A 19,301-nucleotide genomic window follows, 5' to 3' on the forward strand; every position below is an offset into this window, starting at 1 on the left:
ATGTTTCAGGTCGATGACCCTTTCTTCAGAAGTGTGAACTGGGGAGGATGCTCAATGGGCTGAGTGGCCCACTCCTGTTCCCACACCTCGTCCCATCTTCACAAGCTGCCGGAGAGCTATTTGGGAATATGAAATCCCACGTTCCCAGCCAGTGCCTTGGACTTTGGGTTACCTTCAGACAGCTTGCTGTTGTCGGTGTTGTGACTGGTCCGGCTGAAGGCTGGGCATTTGAAGGTGCGATGGGCGGGCAGAGTCTGCGAGTACATCTGCTGGTAATGCTGCTGCATCTCGTCGGCTTGTGAGGTGATCGAGCTGTGCTGGTGTGTCTTGGGCAAGAGCTGCCGCTGATGAGGTGGCACTGAGGCATGGCGAGTCAGGGTGCCTGGATACAAAGAAGGCACAACAGGCAGCCCGATCAGACCATCACTGCTCCACAGATGCAATCGTACAACTCCATCCTGTCACCACCTGTCCATCCCCTTACCCCCTACCAGCTATGGCATTGCTAGGATATGGTTCAGTACATACTAAGCCTTACTAAATGGCCGTTCCTCACCACAGTATTAATCATAGAGAGAAATAGCATTAAAAAAACAAGCCCTTGGCCCCAGTCTATGCCAACCATCAACCACACATTTACACTAATCCTCCCCTATTCCCCCAACTTTCCTCTCAACAACCCCTGCCACCATAGATTCTATGACTCACCTACATGTATCTCCTGAGGACATTGAACTGAACCAACTCACATTCCCTTTTCGTGAGTGAACCGTTCAACCCCGAGTGACTTTTGCTTCAAACTAGTCGAATGACAGCCGGTATCAAATCAGAGGTGACACAACTACAAATTGGTAAACCATTTGACGATGAAGGGCAACACAGTTGTACATAGCAGGGAGAATGGTCCAAACAGGGAATTAGGTCACCAATGCTAACTAAAGGTATGAACAGTACATTTTCCAATTTCAAGTAACCCTTACCGCCTGTGTTTTCCTCTCTCGCTCTCTCTCTCTTTCCCTTTCACCTCTGGTCCTCCCAATTCCTGTTCCCTTTCCCATAATTCCCCTCCTGACAATATATCCCAGTGTAATACGTCCCCACCAGTGATGCCCATGTCATATACTGACAGACTCGACCCACCAGCACTCTACCCGAATTATACTGTGACAGACCCATTGCAGTGGTACTGTACCCCCGTTTTATACAGTGGAAGGTCTGTCCCCACCGCTGTACAGTGGAGGATCTGTCCCAACCACTGTACAGTGGAAGACCTGTCTCCAGTGGTACTGTGACACATTACAACGCGTGTTTGCCACATCCTTCCTGTAGTGTGTCGACCATGATTGTACACAATACTCCAGGTGTAGTCCAACCAATATTTTGTACAACTGCGACTGGATATGAAGACACCAGAAAGTGCCGATGCTATAATCTTCAGCAATAAAATAAACTGCTGGAGGAACACGGCGGGTCAGGCAGCATCTATGGAGGGAGTCTGAAGAAAGGTCCCAATGATGAAAGATCGCCCGTCTATTTCCCATCAGCTTTGTTTTTTTGCTGCAACTGCATAAGAACCTGATTGAGACATGGGAGCAAGAAAATGAGACCAGGTTAATCATGGTCCTGGGTTTCTAGCCCCTGGTCCCCAGGCCAAGGTAACTCTGAGGATTGAGTGGTCCCTGGGGCCCAGGCAGAGTGGGTGGAGGCCGTTCCCAGGTCAGATTCTGAGCTCTTCTGCCAGACCACATCAGGGACGGCACCTTTCAATGAGTTGGGAATGGATCCATCAGCAACTCTAGGGCTCGGGTAGCCAGCCTGGCCAGTGGCCAAATGGGCCACGTGAACCTTGCCAGGCTACTGAGATGACAGGAGCCTCAGAAACCCATCCTGTTGGCTTTACAAAATGTAAGTCAAGAGACCACACAGCCGTTTTTATTAGTGGATTGGCAATGGAGTGAGTTAGCAGCCTCAAATTCCAGGGCATTAACATCTCAGATGACTTTTTTTCTGGGCCCAGCATACGGAAGGAACTACGAAGAAGGTGCAACAATGTCACTACCTTCTTTGATTCGGCATGTCAGTGACTATGCCAACAAACCTCTACAAAGGCATTGTACAACCTATCCTGACTGGTTGCATCGGGGCCTGGTACATCAATTCCAAAGCAAGAAACTGCACAGTTTGGTGGACTGTGTCACCAGTCCATCAAGCTCAGTCCATCAATCTCAGTCCATCAAGGACACTGTCCTCACAGTCCATCAACAAGGCTGCCTCTATCATCAAGAATCCCACCATCCAGGCCGTACCCTCTTCTCACTGCTCCCATTCGACAGGAGGCCTGAACTCACACACCATCAGGTTCAGGAACAGCTACTTTCCTGCAACCATCAAGTTCTTGAACGGATCTCCACAACCCTAATCCCACCTCCACAATGAAACACTACGGATCACCTCCTACACTGCTGTGGACTTGTTATTCTAATTATGTTCATACACTAATGACTTGTTTTTGCACAGTTACTTTCCTTTTATTATCTTGAAGAATATGTGTGTAAATTGTGTATAATTTATGTTTTTGTGTGTTGTCTGATTCTATGTGCCTGTGCTGCTGCTGCAAGCAACATTTTCACTGCACTTGTGCATATGACTGGACTTAACTAGACTACATCCTAAAACTTAGTCCCAAATTGACATCCTTACAATGGAAACAAATTGTGTCCTTTTATATCCCCAGCAGGCTCCGAGTATTGGATTCAGTTCCATTTAATCTACACCACAGTCCCTTCCCACCAGCTTCTATATCAGTATCCCACAAAAGTTTACCCGTCTTACACTTGAATGTGATTAAATCGCAGAATGCAGGACGCTTGTGTGAAAGTGAATGAGGTTTCCCCCCCCCCTGCCCTGGCTGGCACGAGCACTGACCTGATCGCCTGCTGATCACCTCAACAATGGATGGGGGGAAATAGCCCACGCAGTCCGTCCCCTTCTGGGTGTCGTGAATGTGGCCCTTCCAGCGCCCATCAGCGTGCTGCTCAAGAACCTGCCACGGGGAGAGAGCGACAGACCACGTCACCGACCGCAGAGAGTCAAGGAAGTATGGGTGGCACAGAGGAAGGTGGCTGCACTGACTGGGCAGAGCGTAATAAAGTGAGAGTTTACTGCTGTCGTTGTCATACCACAGGAAGCTGCCGCTGAATACACAGTCAAGTACTCTCTCTACCCAAGGGCAGCCCGGAATACCCTGGGATACAAGAGAAACTGCTGTTAATCCCTTTAAATAGAGGCACAGGGTTGCTCCAAATAAATATGAGGCCTTCACATCAGGCATGGTGCACCAAAGGATGCTACATGCTGTGGAATATGTAGTGAGACTGCTCTTGGCAGTCGTATAGGCAGGGGGCCTGTTATAGCCTATAATATACACAAGGAGCCTAATACTAGATACAGTGAGCCGACTGGTGCCTGAGGTATAGAAAGGGGCCTGTGTGCTCCCAGTAACATATAGAGACAGCCTGTTATTAATAATATACGGAGGGAGCTCAGATTCCCTGTAATACAGGCAGAGGCTTGCTGTTTTGTGTAATACAGGCATGGTGTGTGCTATTTCATATAATACAGACAGGGAACCCTGTTATGTACATAGGGAGCCTTCTATTCCCTGACATATACCCTAGAGCATTGTTATGATGTGTAGTATACACAGAGGCATGCACTTTGATGTCCGAAGAAGGGTCTCGACCCAAAACGTCACCCACTCCTTCTCTCCAGAGATGCTGCCTGTCCCGCTGAGTTACCCCTGCATTTTGTGTCCATGCACTTTGATGCAATACGTTCGGCTATGTACAATATGGCACGGCTGCACTGGGGTTGGGATTACACAGAGCCATGGTTAGCAGGTAGGTTCACGTACAGCCGACCTGCTGCAGGTCGCCCAATGGCAGGGCTGCTCACCGTGATAATGTCGCCTGCCCGGACGTTGAGCGAGGTGAGGTCGTGAATATTCCAACAATCCTTCAGGGCTCGGACCTGCAGAACTCCCGAGGCCTCTGTCGAGAGAGAGAAACCCAGATAATGAGAGGAGGCGTGAAAGTGTGAAACACCCACCCCCCTGGGCACCCACAGCACGGCACATCTCACCGGTTGGAGTGGACGTGTCGGCAGCTTGTGATTTGCCTATTACACACTTTAGTCAGTTCTAAGAATCCACCGGATGCTTTTATAATCTTCTGCAAGAGGTGGTTAAAGTTCCCACTTCTGTTCCCCAAATCCCACATTACACTCCCAACATCCCAGCACTCTAAAAGTACTCTTCTCACAGGGACATCCCGACATCCCACACGTTCAGTGTGCAGGAAGGAACTGCAGATGCTGGTTTACACCAAAGATAAACACAAAATGCAGGAGCAACCCAGCGGGACTGGCAGCATCTCTGGAGAGAAGGAATGGGTGACGTTTCGGGTTGAGACCCTTCTTCAGACTGAGATGCTGCCTGTCCCGCTGAGTTACTCCGGCATTTTGTGTCCATCCCACACATTGACGTACACTGCCAACAGTCCCGCGCTCCATCTCAACATTCCCGCAGTTCCATTCCGACATTCCCTCAGCACTATCTCAAAAGCCCCATCCCCACGGTCCCCCGGGAGCATGCTTGACAAGAGTACAGAGCTCCTCCCCTCCCCTCTTTACCTCTCAGTAGTTGCTTGATCTCTTTGCTTGCCTGCGAGGTGGTGAACTGGTTGACAATGTCCAGGGCTGTCTGGCTGTAGGTGTTCCTGATGCTGACGTCAATGCCTGCCTGCGCAAGGAATGGGGTGAGAGAGTAAAGATGAATGACGAGGCAAGGCTTGAACCTCTTCAACCCTCCCTCCAACTCCCTCAGCCATTCCCCCCATCGCCTCCCGCTCCTCACGCGCCCCATAGAACCAGCAAAAGCCCTTGGGTACACACTGGCGCTAATTCCAATTAATTCCAGATGGAAAAGCATGACATGTAGTGGGGAGAGGATGGGCTGCGGGATTGAGGACGGTGCTTCTGCCAGCCAAAATAGTTATCCATTTCTGACAGACACACTCTGCTGAATGGTTGGCAAGTTGGCAGCTGCCCAGTTGCTGGCAAACTGGGCTGGGTTGTTCAATGACCCTCTCCTTGTATGCCGTCACTGGGCAAGCTGTATGCCCCTCACACCTTACTGCAAGCACAGGGAGGGAGCTGCTACCTCACAGCACCAGAGTCCCACGATCAATCCTCAGCCCTGATTCATTGATTGATACTTTATTATCACGTATGACATGCCACTGTGAAATTCTTTGTTTTGCGTACCAAACACAGAGTATGCAAAGAGTCGCCACATAAAGGGCACCAACAAAGTTGCAGGGGTTTGTCCTGGGACCATATCCTGGGCCCAGCACATTGATACGATTACAAGGTAAGCTATTCACTGCCTCTACTTCCTCAGAGGATTGAGGAGATTACCCTATCAAACTTCTACAGGCGTACAGTCGAGAATATTCTGACTGGTCGCATCACGGCCTGGTTCAGTCACTCCAACGCCCAAGAACAAAGGAGGCCGCAGAAGGTGGTGAACATTGCCCGGAACATCGTGGGTAGAGACCTCCCATAGTATCACAGGGATCTACAGGTAGCATCGCCTCACAAAAACAGACCAAAACATCGAAGACCCACACTACCTCAGTCACGTGCTCATCTTGTTGCTACCTTCAGGGACTAAGTACAGGAGCCCGAGAACCGTTAATTTAAGATTCAAGGCAGCTTCTCCCCATCAATCATCACTTTTCAATCATACTGCACAATCCTAACCACAACACAGCCCCAGCAACTATCTACTATGGACTTTGTATAGGTTGCACTATGTACTTACGTTTGCACTGCTATCTATCCCTGGTTATCTAATAAACTAAACTAAACTAATTTCACAAGTAGATCCTCTGAGGATCACATAGGGGTTTTGGAGGAATGTGTTGTGTTCACAATTGCCTTTTCCTATGTTGTAATAGGTGCCACACTTCAAATCTAATTGACTGGGTGGAAAGGACATTAGAACCTCTTGATTCAATAATCATTAAAGGTGAGGAAAGAGTGAGAATGGGCACTGAAGGATGAGGCATTGGAGGGAACGATAGGTGTACAAGTCCGAGGCACAAGAGATTGTAGATGCTGGAATCTGAAGCAAAGACAGGAGAGTTGGTGGAGGAATACAATAGGCCAGGCAGCATCTGCGGAGGGAAATGGGCAGTTAATATTTTGGGTTGAGACCCCTCATCTGCACTGAAAGAGTAGAGGGGATGTTGCCAGTGAAAAGGGGTAGGAAGGAAGGGTGGGGCAAGAGCTGGCAAGCAGTAGGCAGGTCCAGGTGAGGGGGGGTTGATAGGCAACTAGGGGTTGAAGGCTGATAGGCAGCCTTGCAAAGAAGGCTGAAACGTGATAAGTAGAGAACAAAAGGATGCAGAATCTGGAATCTGATAGGAATGGAAGAGGAAGAGTGGAACCAAATAAGGAGGGGTGGTTGCAGATGGGAACAACAGAGGGACAGGAGGTTTGAGGAGTGGGGAGGGAGCTGAAAGTGGTTATGGAGTCACCTTGAAGTAGATCGCAGAGTGATCCAAAGGACAATGATCTAATGATCTATTGGGAGATGAAGGGCTGGTGTAGGTGAGGGTGTTGGAGGCCAATGAACAATTGAAGGCTCCTCTCTGTGGAACTCAGCTTGGACAGCTGAGTCTGTGGAGCTTGGAGGGCACTGTTGATTTACTTTACCAGAGTTTACCCCCGGCAGACTTACATCGAGCAGCAATCGGACTACTTCAGTCTTGCCACACAGTGCTGCTTCATGCAATGCTGTCCCTGTTTTCGCCACCCTGTTGGCATCGATCCCAGCCTTGATGAGCAACCTGGAACACAAAGAGGAATGGCAGGGTTAGCCGGGCTCGGGGAGAACGTGCGGAGTTAGTCTTAGGAGATTGACCCAGCACAAAGTGCAGGGGACTGAGGAGGAGTGGGGTGGAGGGAGTCACTATTGTGAGAGTGCGCAAGGACATGTTGTGGTGAGGGAGCCTCTGACAGTGTGCAAGTCAACTTTGCAGAAAGGATACCAGGGATGACAATGGAAAGTGTGCAGTGGGAGACCTCAGGGAGAGGCCACAGGGTTTCACTGCAGAGCGAAGGTGCGTGGTACCTCAGGCAGAGGACGGCATAGAAATCCACAATTGAAAGAGCAAACACAGTGCACTGAGAGGTGGGTACAGGGAGGCTCCATAGCAAGAGTGGCAAGAGGACTCCACCGAGAGGGATAAGTGAATCCCATATCGGCAGAGAGCAAAGGGATCCTCTGCCAAAAGCAGGCATGGGGATGCCCGCACAAAACAAGATGCATCAGGAATGCATTGAGAAATTCCCATTAAAAGCATGCACAGGAGGACCCTGTGGTGGAGGGGCAAGGCCCCCCACAGGGAGATCATGTGAGGGTCCCGTGAACCGACTGTGTAACGCTCTCGAGTTGAGGGGTGCATGGGGATCTCAGTGCGACCATTTGTGAGGTGAGCACAGAGGTTCCGTTCCCGAAGATCAAACGTACTTCATGATGTGAGGAGCACGGCCCCAGAGGCATTGGCAGAGGCACCTTAGAAACAGAAAATAGGTGCAGGAGTAGGCCATTCGGCCCTTCGAGCCGGCACCGCCATTCAATAGGATCACAGCTGACCATCCAAAATAATTACCCCGTTCCTGCTTTTTCCCCATATCCCTTGATTCTGTTAGCCCTAAGAGCTAAATCTAACTCTCTCTTGAAAACAGACCGCTGCTACATGTTGAGGGAGAGAGTGAATAGCAGAGGAAATGACAGCACTCCCATGCACCCGAACTTCAGGACCACAGATAAAGGTCTGTCTGCAAAGCTATTGGCATGTTCGATTTATGGCAATGATGGAAGGTTTGATGAGTTCTGGGCCAAGTGCATCCATTCCACCCTTTCAAATACATTGGTAATACCTGCCTCCTCAAGAAACGTTTAACATTCAAATAGAACCTTCATACCGTGAGTGTTTTAAGATCGTCAGAACAAAGGAACACAAAAATAGGAGACGGACAAAAATGCTGGAGTAACAGGCAGCATCTCTGGAGAGAAGGAATGGGTGATGTTTCAGGTCGAGACCTTTCTTCATAAATAGGAGCATGCCAAGGCCATTTGGCCCTCAAGCAGGGCCTGTCACCCAATAAGATAATGGCTCTCATTTCCTCTTTACTGCCCCCACCCCATAATCCTCACCTACAGATTGACAGGCCTTGACTACTCACCTCCACAGCTCTCTGGAGTTGTAGTTTAGTTTAGTTTAGAGATACAGCGCGAAAACAGGCCCTTCGGCCCATCAAGTCTGATACTGCCCTGCACACACTAGGGACAATTTAACATTTATACCAAGCCAATTAATCTACAAAACTGCACGTCTTTGGGTTGTGGGAGAAAACCGAAGATCTCGGAGTAAATCCACGCAGGTCGCGGGGAGAACGTACAAACTCCGTACAGGCAAGCACCGTAGCCAGGATCGAACCCGGGTCTGTGGTGCTGTAGGACAGCAACGCTACCTCTACTGGGAGTTCACATTCCCCATGCAAGGAAAAAATTCCTTCTCATCTCCATCTTAAAGACATGACCCATTATTCTAAAACTATGCCTCCACAGATTTCTTGCTCAGCAGCTACCTTATCCACCTGCTCTGAATCCTGTGTGCAATAATAAATAATAAATGTGTGCACCATAAACTATGAGCACAAACAGTGGATGTGTATGCGATATGTGGATGCTTGGAGCCTAATGCATGCAGAGCGTTGCGAACACACAGAGAGTGCTTTGCTCCACTTAGATCCACAATTGATCCTCTGCTAACATGACATGTGGTGACTGAAGGCTGCAAGCTAATTAGCATTCTCGGTTAAACTAACGCCTCTGTAAAGCTGTGAGTGTCTCACCTCATTACTGTTTAATCATCAACATTACAAATCCCATGAAAGCTGCCCTGAAGCTGATACAAGCAAGAGCCCCCTTGGCAGGCAGGGTTACAGCCCACTGAGGCAGATGGTTAAACACTTCTCCAGTGGTTCCTACCTTGCTGTGATTATATATCTGAGCAGATAAAGTGTGATCATTTCCCTGGTGCTGCTCCACATGGAACATGTACTGGGAATACTGTGATTTCTGCTTCTGACCATCAAGGAGATGATGACAATAGTTTCTTTTTTAATAGGGCAGCTCCGGGCATCTGAGCACTGAGATGTCCAACCAGGCCTGAGTGAGGGATGTGGGGAGCAGTTCGTAGACTCCCCAGATTTGGCAGTCAGGTCACTAAGTAGCCCCAACCACAAGGCACCCAATGCCCACACCTCGGCTCCCCTCACTTCCATCGCTGCATCTCCGTATCCCATCCCCGCTTCCAGACGGCTGAAGTCTGCTCCTCCAGCAGAACACGAACGATCCCCAAATGTTAATTCACACAATAGATGGCCGTGCCCTGGCCAATACTGATACCCCGGTCAACATGAAAGATATAACCCGATCACTCTCACTCTGAGGTTGTGGGACCTTGCTGTGGAAAATTTGCTGATAACTTTCCTGCACAGCAATGCCAACACACTTTAAGTAGTGCTTCACTCTCTGTGAAATTCTTTTAAATGTCCTCAGCTTGTGAAAGAAAAAGTCTCTTCAAAATCCTCAGCCACCAAGCTATTTGCCCACTGAGGAAGTTATTGGAAGAGTAGTCAGTTACCTGGACTATTAACCTGGAAACAGATTCAAACCACGATAGCTAGGTTTAGATTCAAGTCATTAAATAAATATGGATCCAAAGTCTGTCCTAATAATGGATGAAATGACCAGACTCTCAAAAAAATCCTTCTGGGTGAATTGATGAGAAAAACACAGGCAAATTCCAGGAGACGAAACTCAGACCAATGTGGATAGGCTGAAGTTGTTTCCTTTGGGACACTAGAGGCTGAGGGGGAAGAAAGTGTGGTGTGTGAAATAATGAGGGCCTCTGCTAAAGGGTTAGAAGCTTTAGAGTTATCAACAGAGAGGCGATGAGGAACGTTTTCTCACCAGAGGGTGGTGGGGGACTGGAGCTCAACACCTGCCTGGGTGATGAAGGCAGGAACCTTCACAGGTCCACAAAGGGCCTGGACGAGCCCAGGCATAGAAGGCTTCGGAGCAAGTGGTGGTGCGTGGGATCAACGTAGATTTGAACATAACGGTCAGCATGGTCATAAGGGCCGAAGGGCCTGTTTCTGTGCCGTATGACTCCCTAACTAGAAGAAATTGTCCGCGGTGCCTGGCAAGAGGCCAGGTCCTTGGAAAGCCAGAGGATGCATGAAATGGGGCACTCTGACTGGTAGGAGTCAGGGTCGACTGTAAGTCTGTTTATAATTTAACGAGCTGCTGTCTGGGAAGCTATGCCTGAAGTCCTGTCTGACCACTGGGGAAGATCAGTGCTGCCACCTCGTCAAATGCTAATGCACAAAGGACAACAGCAGCTGTTATAGGGAGGGCAGTCCCGGCCCCTTCTGCATCCCCTCCCCCCTGAGAGAAATGGCAACGTGCGCTCAGGGGTTCAAGTGTTACAGTGGACTCCATCCAAGGATTTGGAGCCTTGCACTGACAAACTGACCATTAATCAATAGCATTGTGACTGCAATGAACAGAATGGCTGGTGTTTTGACAGCAAGATACAAGGTTGACATATCCTTATTAGTTACACACAAGCAGGTGCACAATCTACATCCAACCTGAGCTGCGATTCACGGCCTTTGCTGGATTAGTGTAGATGCAGACTAACTCTGCTTCCAACCCACACTGTGCCTGCACTTTCTTTTGTTACAAATACTTTATTCCCAAAACAAAACCAAACATATGAAATAGTAACGCGATCAAATCAAAAGCTGCCTGTATCGGCAGTTTACAAACAAAACAATGATCAAATTAAAATTCCGCCAACTTTGTCAGTAATATATTCGACCTCCCGCGGTGACCAGCGTTCACGGAAGGCCTCCAGCTTCCCCGTGGACACCGCGTGTTCCCTCTCCAGGGACACGTGGGCACGGATGTAACCCCGGAAAAGGTGGACTGTGCCTGCATTTGGAGTATCTGATGGGACAGTGCAGAACCTTTAAAAATGCAACGTATCTGAGCTGAGATACCCCATCGTTTTGGTCTACTATTGCTTGCGACTTGTAGGCAAAACCTTGCTCAGAACCCCACTGAGTAAACATACGTGCATAAGGAATTATCAATCTACAGGCAGTCATTAAATTTTGTTGTGGCAGCAATACATTTTTAAGATATAGTGATTACTCAGTTCATTGGACAAAGTTTTTGCCTCCGTGATTTCATTCCCATTTGAGTCAGGGGGTGCAAGGTTCAAACCTCACTTCAGACAGCCCTGTGAGTGGCGATACAAACTAGAGAGTGCACCCCTCATTGGGGATAAGATCTGTGCTGTGCAATTGAAAAAAGGTGTGACAGGCAGCGGCCTATGACAAGGCTCACTTCCAAAGTGCCCATCGGGAAATTTGCCCCCTGACCTCCTGGTGTTATTTTTGTTACCATCGGACCTGGTGTAAAACTCCCCTGATGATGTCAATAATACTACAATATCTAATGTGCAGTTCTGGCATCGTTTTCAAACTCACTAGCCTCAGAAACAACATTTCATCTCACACAGCACAACCAAGAAGGATCCCAACCCGAAATGTCACCTATCCATGTTCTCCAGAGATGCTCCCTGACCCGCTGAGCTACTCCAGCACTTTGAGGGGGGGACCTCATTGAAACATACTGAAAAGTGAAATGCTTGGATAGAAGGGATGTGCAGAGGATGTTTCCACTTGTGGGAGAGTCTAGGACTAGAGTTCATAGCCTCAGAATTAAAGGATGTTCCTTTAGGAAGGAGATGAGAAGGGATTTCTTTAGTCAGAGGGTGGTGAATCTGTGACATTCTTTGCCACAGAAGGCTGTGGAGGCCAAGTCAATGGAGATTTTGAAGACAGAGATAGATTATTGATTAGGTTGGTTGTTTGGGGTTATGGGGAGAAGGCAGGAGAATGGAGTTAGGAGGAAGAGATAGATCAGCCATGGTTGAATGGCGGAGTAGACTTGATGGGCCGAATGGCCTAATTCTGCTCCTATCACTTATGACCTTACATCTGTTCCTCTCTCTACTGATGCTGCTGAGTTTCTGTTTTGATTTCAGATTTCCAGAATCAGCAGTTTGTTGTTGTAAAAGACCAGAACACACATTTGCAAGGACAGTTTGAAATCAACAAGGATTTGGTGTTGTGCTCTTGAAGAGCATTAAGGTGGGTAAATCCTCAGGTTCTATCCCTGGTTATTAAGAGAGGCAAGAGTGGAGATTACAGGAGCATGGAGAAAATCATTGCATCTTCTGAAGCCACGGGCCCGACCCTGGAGGACTGGAGAGTAGCCAATGTTGTTCCCTTGTTTAAGGGAAGTAGAGAAAATCCCGGAAATAAAAGCCCCCCAGAGCCTCACGTCAGTGGTGAAAAAGTATTGAAGAGGATTTTTTGGGATAGGATTTACTCCCATTTGGTTGAGAATGGACTAATTAGGGACAGTCAGCATCACTTTGTAGTTCAGACTTCATCATGATTCCTCCAGTCCACTAAAGTCGCACATGGGTTTGCTGCCATTGCAGATTTATTTCAAGGCAGGCATTATCCACACTCATGTAACACTTCACGTGGTGAAACCCACAGATTAATTTCTCCTCGGAGCCCCTGGTTCTAACGCTGGAGGATTTTTGTGGCGCTTCGTACAAAAGAATAAGTCTCACGCAACAGCAATTCTCCATCAGCCTGCCCGGATCACTTCGATCACCTTCTACAGTCATCGGCATCTGCCGGTTTCAGATCAGGCAACTGGACAACATGGTCCAATTCCAAATAGTTGGAGGACTTTTTAAAGGACACTTCACAGTTGGGAGGAAAGTAAAGAGATGGAGAAGGTGTGGAAGGGGGTTGTGGACATCAGGAAAGCTAAGTCAGTAAGTGAGGGAAAAGGGTGGCTGGATGGGACGTGGGAGGTGATTCTGCAAATTCCATATAATTGTAAGGCCTGTAGTTTGCACTGTCAAACCCTACCAGGACTCTCAACCACAGCGAAGAAGAAAACTGAGGCGAAAGCCCAGCTATAATCTCATTCAATGGCAGAACAGACATGTGGGGCTGAATGGTTCTATTTCTTCTGTTAATAGAGGGACTTGCAGCCAGCCATATGAACACAACTCACAGGTGTTCCAATTCCTGAACCAGCTAAACAACCCCTTGAATTGCTTTACTGAGGCATCCAGGCCCGTGAATGACACCGACCATGTATTTTACCCCAGCCAAAATGCATCTTATATCAGGGCGAAAAACAGGTTTGCGCGTTAAAATGAAAGGCAGTACTTGATAATGTCCTTGTGCCCATTCTTTGCAGCCAGATGCAGTGGCGTGGTGAAGTTGGCATCGGCACTGTCTTTGGACTGACCCTCCAGCAAGGCCACACACATGTTACTGTTCAGCAGGAGCTGGGCGACCTGAGGAGTAAGGCAAGAGAGAGAGAAAATCACATCAGAGCCGTTGAGAGATTAACAATATAAGAATAATAAGAATAAACATTTATTTTTTATAGCGCTTTTCCAAATGCTCAAAGACGCTTTACAAAAACAGTCAAGACAGAAAAACAAACAAACGAACTGTCCTGACGGAGAAGCGGCGAACAAACAGCGCCAGCGTCCTCTCACGTCAGGGTCCGGCAGTAGACAATAAAGAACACAAGACACACAATTACAATTTTTTTTAACACAAACAGCCATCACAGTGATTGCTCCAGGCACACCCTCACTGTGATGGAAGGCAAAGAAAAGTCTTATCTCCTCCTCATTCTTCTCCCGTGGTGCATTCTTTTCCACAATATCCATTGTGGACACAGCACCGTTCAGACCAAAACCAATATGGACCTGGCTGAACTTCAATATCGAATAAGCCCTAGCTGTTACTCATGAAGCCTGCAGTTAGAGTTGTCAAACCTGGAGGACTAGGAACTCTAGGTGACATTTGCAACTGGTTTATTTTAGTTTAGAAATACAGCGCGGAAACAGGACCTTCGGCCCACCGAGTCCGCATCAACCAGTGATCCCCGCACACTTGCACTATCCTACACAGACTAGGGACGGTTTTTAAAAAACATTTATACCAAGCCAATTAACCAACCAACCTGTACGTCTTTTGGAGTGTGGGAGGAAACCGAAGATCCCTGAGAAAACCCATGCTGGCTCGTGGGGCGAATGTACAAATTCCGTACATACAAGTGCCCGCAGTCAGGATGGAACCCGGGTCTCTGGTGCTGTAAGGCAGCAACTCTACCGCTGAACCATCCTACCGTACCATGGTTGACAGAAGACAGGTGTTTGATTTATGCCATTTGATTAATGTGACCTCATCACCTGAAGGGCATGTTCATCCACCCTGAAAGGCCGACATCTGGGTCTCTGTTCAACCCTACTCTCCGGGCTCCTCCCAGCATCTCGGTCATCCTTTCCAATCATCCCCACCTCTTCAAATACCTGCCCCTGTATATCTCAACATCACTTTCCCACACTCCATGCCCAGTGAAAGTCATGTTCCCATTCTCCTCTCTGGGCCAGACGTTGTGGGTTCAAGTTCTCCTTTGGAGTGGATGATCCATTGAGAGCACATTTCAGATAAGACATCAAACTGAAGCCCCATCAGCCCACTCAAATATTAGTGAGCATTCAAGGAGTAAGAGGCATTTGTTTTCAGGGCTGGGAACAGCACCCCAGCCAAAATGCTAAACCAATGTCAATCACTTCACTGTTGACTGTGTTATTTTACATCAACTGACTGCCATATTTCCGACATTATAGAATGACTCGACTTCAACATCACTTCTCCAGCTGTTTGGCATGTACTGAGATAGTAACATTGAACTAGAAATGCAGGAGTTATATTGGAAGTCCTGCCTTATGCTGATCTGGACTATGCTCTTCCCAAGCTGTGTTGAAAGGTTAACTGCCCTATTTCCCTGCTCGTCTGATAGAACCATCTGTTTTCTGGTGTTCCCATGACAATAAATTAACCCGCGCTGAGAGTCGAGCCTTGCTGGCAACTATCTCTGGATCATTTAACTGCAGGGCTATCGAGATGCAACTTCAGCTGGTGCCAAACACAGTTGATCGCTACCAGAGATTAGCTGCCAGTGGTGTGAGTTTGCCTGATTCTGACCTCCAAGGCCATTGTGCCCAACAATTGTATCTACCGGACTCAACATGGTGAACCTAGCCTGCACTCTCTCTAATGTAAGTACATGCATCTCTGCATAGAGAGATCAAAACTGTATTTAGTATTTCACCAGTGCCCTATTGAATTGGAGCAAGATGTTTACTCTTGTACACAACTCGTCTTGCATTGAAGGCCAATGTTACTGTCTTCCATCCTGTCGTTGAGTCAGGGGTTACTAGTTGCCAAGAATATGGCACCAGGTGTGTCTTCTCCAACTAAAAATTCACCCCATTCAGGGAGACAAGCAAAATGATTCACGTTCTGTGACTGCCGGGAATGAGGCCAGGGTGAACGCATGGTGAATCAGGGTTGTGTATCCCATGACCCAGCTGCGCACATCCATCCCGTTAACCGACGGCTCATCTCATGCGGAAAACCAGAGGGGGCGATGCGCTTGGAAGTGGTGGTGGGAGAGCAGAGAGTAGAAATATACAACGTACTTCTTGGCAGAAATAGTTCAACGAACTACAATAAACTGTCACGGTCACTGTGGGTTAAAGCCTTGAAATGATAACAGTCACAGGCCAGTAATGAGGACACTGAATAATTCCCTGTAAGAAACCTCACATTTTCCTTCGTACCAGAGGAGCGTGGCAAACTCTGCAATGTATATTTGCATTGAATTAGGAATGAATTAGACTGAAACAAACCACAATGCTGCCAATGCTCAGCAGGTCAGGCAGCATCTGTGGAAGGAATAATAACAATGGAAGGGCCTTAGCCCTGAAACATTAACTGTTCTTTCGACAGATAGTGTCTGACCAGCTGAGGGTTTCCAGCAATTTCTGTTTTTCTTTCAGATTTCTGCATTTTACTTTTGATTTTCATGTGTTCTTCTTATGAGTGACAAACTCTCAGCCAAACAGCATGTGGCCAAATGCAGTCCAGGCCTCAGGTACAAACCCGGTTAACTAAAGCAAAGGGTCTGCAGATCCAGAGGTCAGCGTTAGCCAGTGCCAAATTGCAGAGCATGAGACAGAGAAATCTGTTCCATGACTACACAATAAGTCATGATGTGTGTGCTGAAATGCTTTTGGGAAGGAGCAATAGTAAAGGCTCATGTAATAGCTACAGCGAAGGGTATTTTGTCAGTTTCCTGCACAACTAATTACACAGACTGGCAGTACCCCTCATTCCATGTACACCCACAAATAATTACACAGTGTAGAAAACATTGAGCTACCATATGGTCAATCTGGTTAACATTACTTTGATTCACTGGAGTCTAATTTAGTCACTGACGACAAGCAAATCTTGTACAGAATTTCATCACATAGTGAAATAAATTGAGCACAGGGGAAACTGTATAATTTGTGGAAGGATCAGACTTTGACAGCCAAGAATACATTTGTTCGCAGCACGGTCAGACTGCTCAATACACCAGGGGCTGTAACCTTTTCTCCTATTGATGGCTTTGGGGATAGCAAGAGTGAGAATGATAAACACATAGGCAAGGGTTTGAAGGGCCAAACAACCAACAAATGGAACAGTCGATTCTTAACAATCCTTATAACAGACAAAACAAAAAAGCTGGGGTAACTCAACTCAACGCAACAGGCAACATCTGCAGTTCCTATGCTTATAATAGACAACCTGGGTCCTGACATTGCGTTTTTGCATAATAGGTTATTTCTCCACATGACTTGATGCACAATTCCTCCCTAATTTATACATTTTGTTGGGCCGCGGGAGGAGTAATTTTGTTAATGATCATCCGGTGAGCTCTGGACTTACTCATGCAATGGGCTGGATTGTTGCACCCTGTTCTTGCAAACATACACAGATGTCACTGACACGGTTACACACGTTACTTTTTTGGTGAAAAGAGAATGCACAAATAAGGGCACCTATCATGACTTTAGTGTTTCCCATATGAATTATAGTCAATGGCTTATTTTTGAAATTAAGTCGCTTTGTAATGCATGACAGCCAATATGCATGAAGCAAGACCCTGTAAAACAGCAACGTGATAACATCCAGATAATCTGTTTAATCACAGTTGGTTGAGGGAAATATATTGACCCAGAACGAAATTATACTATTAATTAGTCTTGAATACATTCAGCACCTGAGGCTCTCTTGGATGGAGAATTCTAAAGATCGTTTAACATCTTGTCCAGAGAGTTGGCTGAGATGGGGCAGCTGCCCAGCAAGACTGCCAGCCGTGACACTAGGACACTCAGGATATGTTGCTCACTGCCTCTCATCCTTACTGGTAAATCTTTCCTCAAGATAATTTGACGGGTAATCAGAATCTGAGGGGTAACTTTTTCACACAAAGGGTGGTGGGTGTATGGATCAAGCTGCCAGAGGAAGGGTCTGAAGAAGGGTCTCAACCCGAAATGTCACCCATTCCTTCTCTCCTGAGATGCTGCCTGACCTGCTGAGTTACTCCAGCATTTTGTGAATAAATACCTTTGATTTGTGCCAGCGAAAGAAAGAACAGAAACCGCTGGAACAGCTCAGCAGACCAGACAGAATCTTTGAGAAAGAAACAATCAATGTTTTGGGGTTGTAGGTTAATTAGTCTCTATAAAATTGCCCCTTGTGTGTAGGGAGTGAATGAGAAAGTGAGATAACACAGAACTAGTGTGAATGGGCGATCGATGGTCCGCGTGGACTCGGTGGGCCGTAGATCTGAAGAAGGGTCTCGACCCGAAACGTCACCCATTCCTTCACTCCAGAGATGCTGCCTGTCCCGCTGAATTACTCCAGCATTTTGCGTCTATCTGCAGTGGGTCGAATGGTCTGTTTCCATGTGGTATCTCTAAACTAAACTAAACGATGAAAAACAAACTTGCATTCGAGGCTCACACCTCCAATACCCAAACTGGACTGCCACGTCATCTATTTGACCACTAAAGGTTTTAATTCTGGAGCCTTAATGCAGGAATTTTACACTCTTCAATTGAATAACCAGTTCCTGACACCATTGGGTTAGATTGATATTCCCTGCTTGTTCCTTTAGTTTGGAGTGTTCAGTATTTGAAGAGCTTGTGTTCTATGGCATTGAGAGAGAGGATTGGCATTGATTGAGAGGATGTGCTGTTTTCGAACAACAGGAGTACTATCAACAGGGTGAAAGTGTTACTGAAAAGATGTGTAGCGCTTATTGGAAGGACACGCAATAAACTGTTTTCTTCTCCGATGCGGAAAGAAGTTCAGAATTGAACAAAATCCTCCACGACCGATTGTTGCTGAAGAGCCAGAGAGGAGATGGCCACCTCCTTTTATGATATGGGGTTAACTCACCAAGGCCTCTATGCAGCCTGATAATCTGTGTTATTTTATTAAATATTCTTTCGTCCTTTTAAATGCACTCTGCTACACTGACACAGAAAGTGACAGGTTGACCGTTACATCCACATTTCCTGATAGAGGTCACGGCTTTCCGAAACTCAAAGATGTCCACCCGATAAGATTAACCACAGCTCAAAGGAATTGAGATTTTAAACATCCAGTCCTTGCTGGCTGCTATTCTGCTTTCCATGAGCTTTCTCCAAGTGGCAGAGCTGACATTACTGAGACATTTGTAGACTTTAATTAAAACAAATGTTCAAATGAATTCAAATCCTCTGACGTATGGAATCACTGATGGCGTGTGACTGTGTGAAACTGAGTTGACCCACTGGCTCACGGGCTTCTATTTGCTCACTCCTGAATATTCACCTCACCTCCTGTCTGGGGAATCCCTGCCTGAGCACAATTCCTACAGCATTTATCTGGTCCATTCCTCCTGTCAGGAATGACGGTTATTTTCACATCAAGATTATAACGTTGACAAGTATTAAAGGCAGCTCACCCATGTACTGCGAGGCACTGCTCGGATACAAACCGCTGCCTCGAATCGCACATATTCCTTGAAGAACACAATGCCAGCACAGCGAGGCTGCAGTAAACCCTCCAACTACAGCAGAGACCAACTGAATGTATGACAG

The 19,301-nt window shown here is 47.2% G+C and overlaps 1 protein-coding gene across 2 annotated transcripts in view; it reads right to left on the bottom strand.

The window, feature by feature from the left end:
- caskin2b (CASK interacting protein 2b) overlaps positions 1–19,301 on the bottom strand; it is a 208,091-nt gene that overhangs the window by 34,816 nt on the left and 153,974 nt on the right. For both annotated transcript variants that reach the window (XM_078401164.1, XM_078401163.1), the window contains exons 7-12: positions 13,468–13,598; positions 6,803–6,911; positions 4,690–4,798; positions 3,955–4,049; positions 2,926–3,043; positions 173–382 (exon numbers count right to left, since the gene is read on the bottom strand). In XM_078401164.1, the coding sequence (XP_078257290.1) occupies positions 173–382; positions 2,926–3,043; positions 3,955–4,049; positions 4,690–4,798; positions 6,803–6,911; positions 13,468–13,598 (772 nt within the window). The remainder of the gene's footprint in view (positions 1–172; positions 383–2,925; positions 3,044–3,954; positions 4,050–4,689; positions 4,799–6,802; positions 6,912–13,467; positions 13,599–19,301) is intronic.

This window comes from Rhinoraja longicauda, chromosome 6 (genome assembly GCF_053455715.1).
Source record: "Rhinoraja longicauda isolate Sanriku21f chromosome 6, sRhiLon1.1, whole genome shotgun sequence".
Classification (NCBI taxonomy): Eukaryota; Metazoa; Chordata; class Chondrichthyes; order Rajiformes; family Arhynchobatidae; genus Rhinoraja; species Rhinoraja longicauda.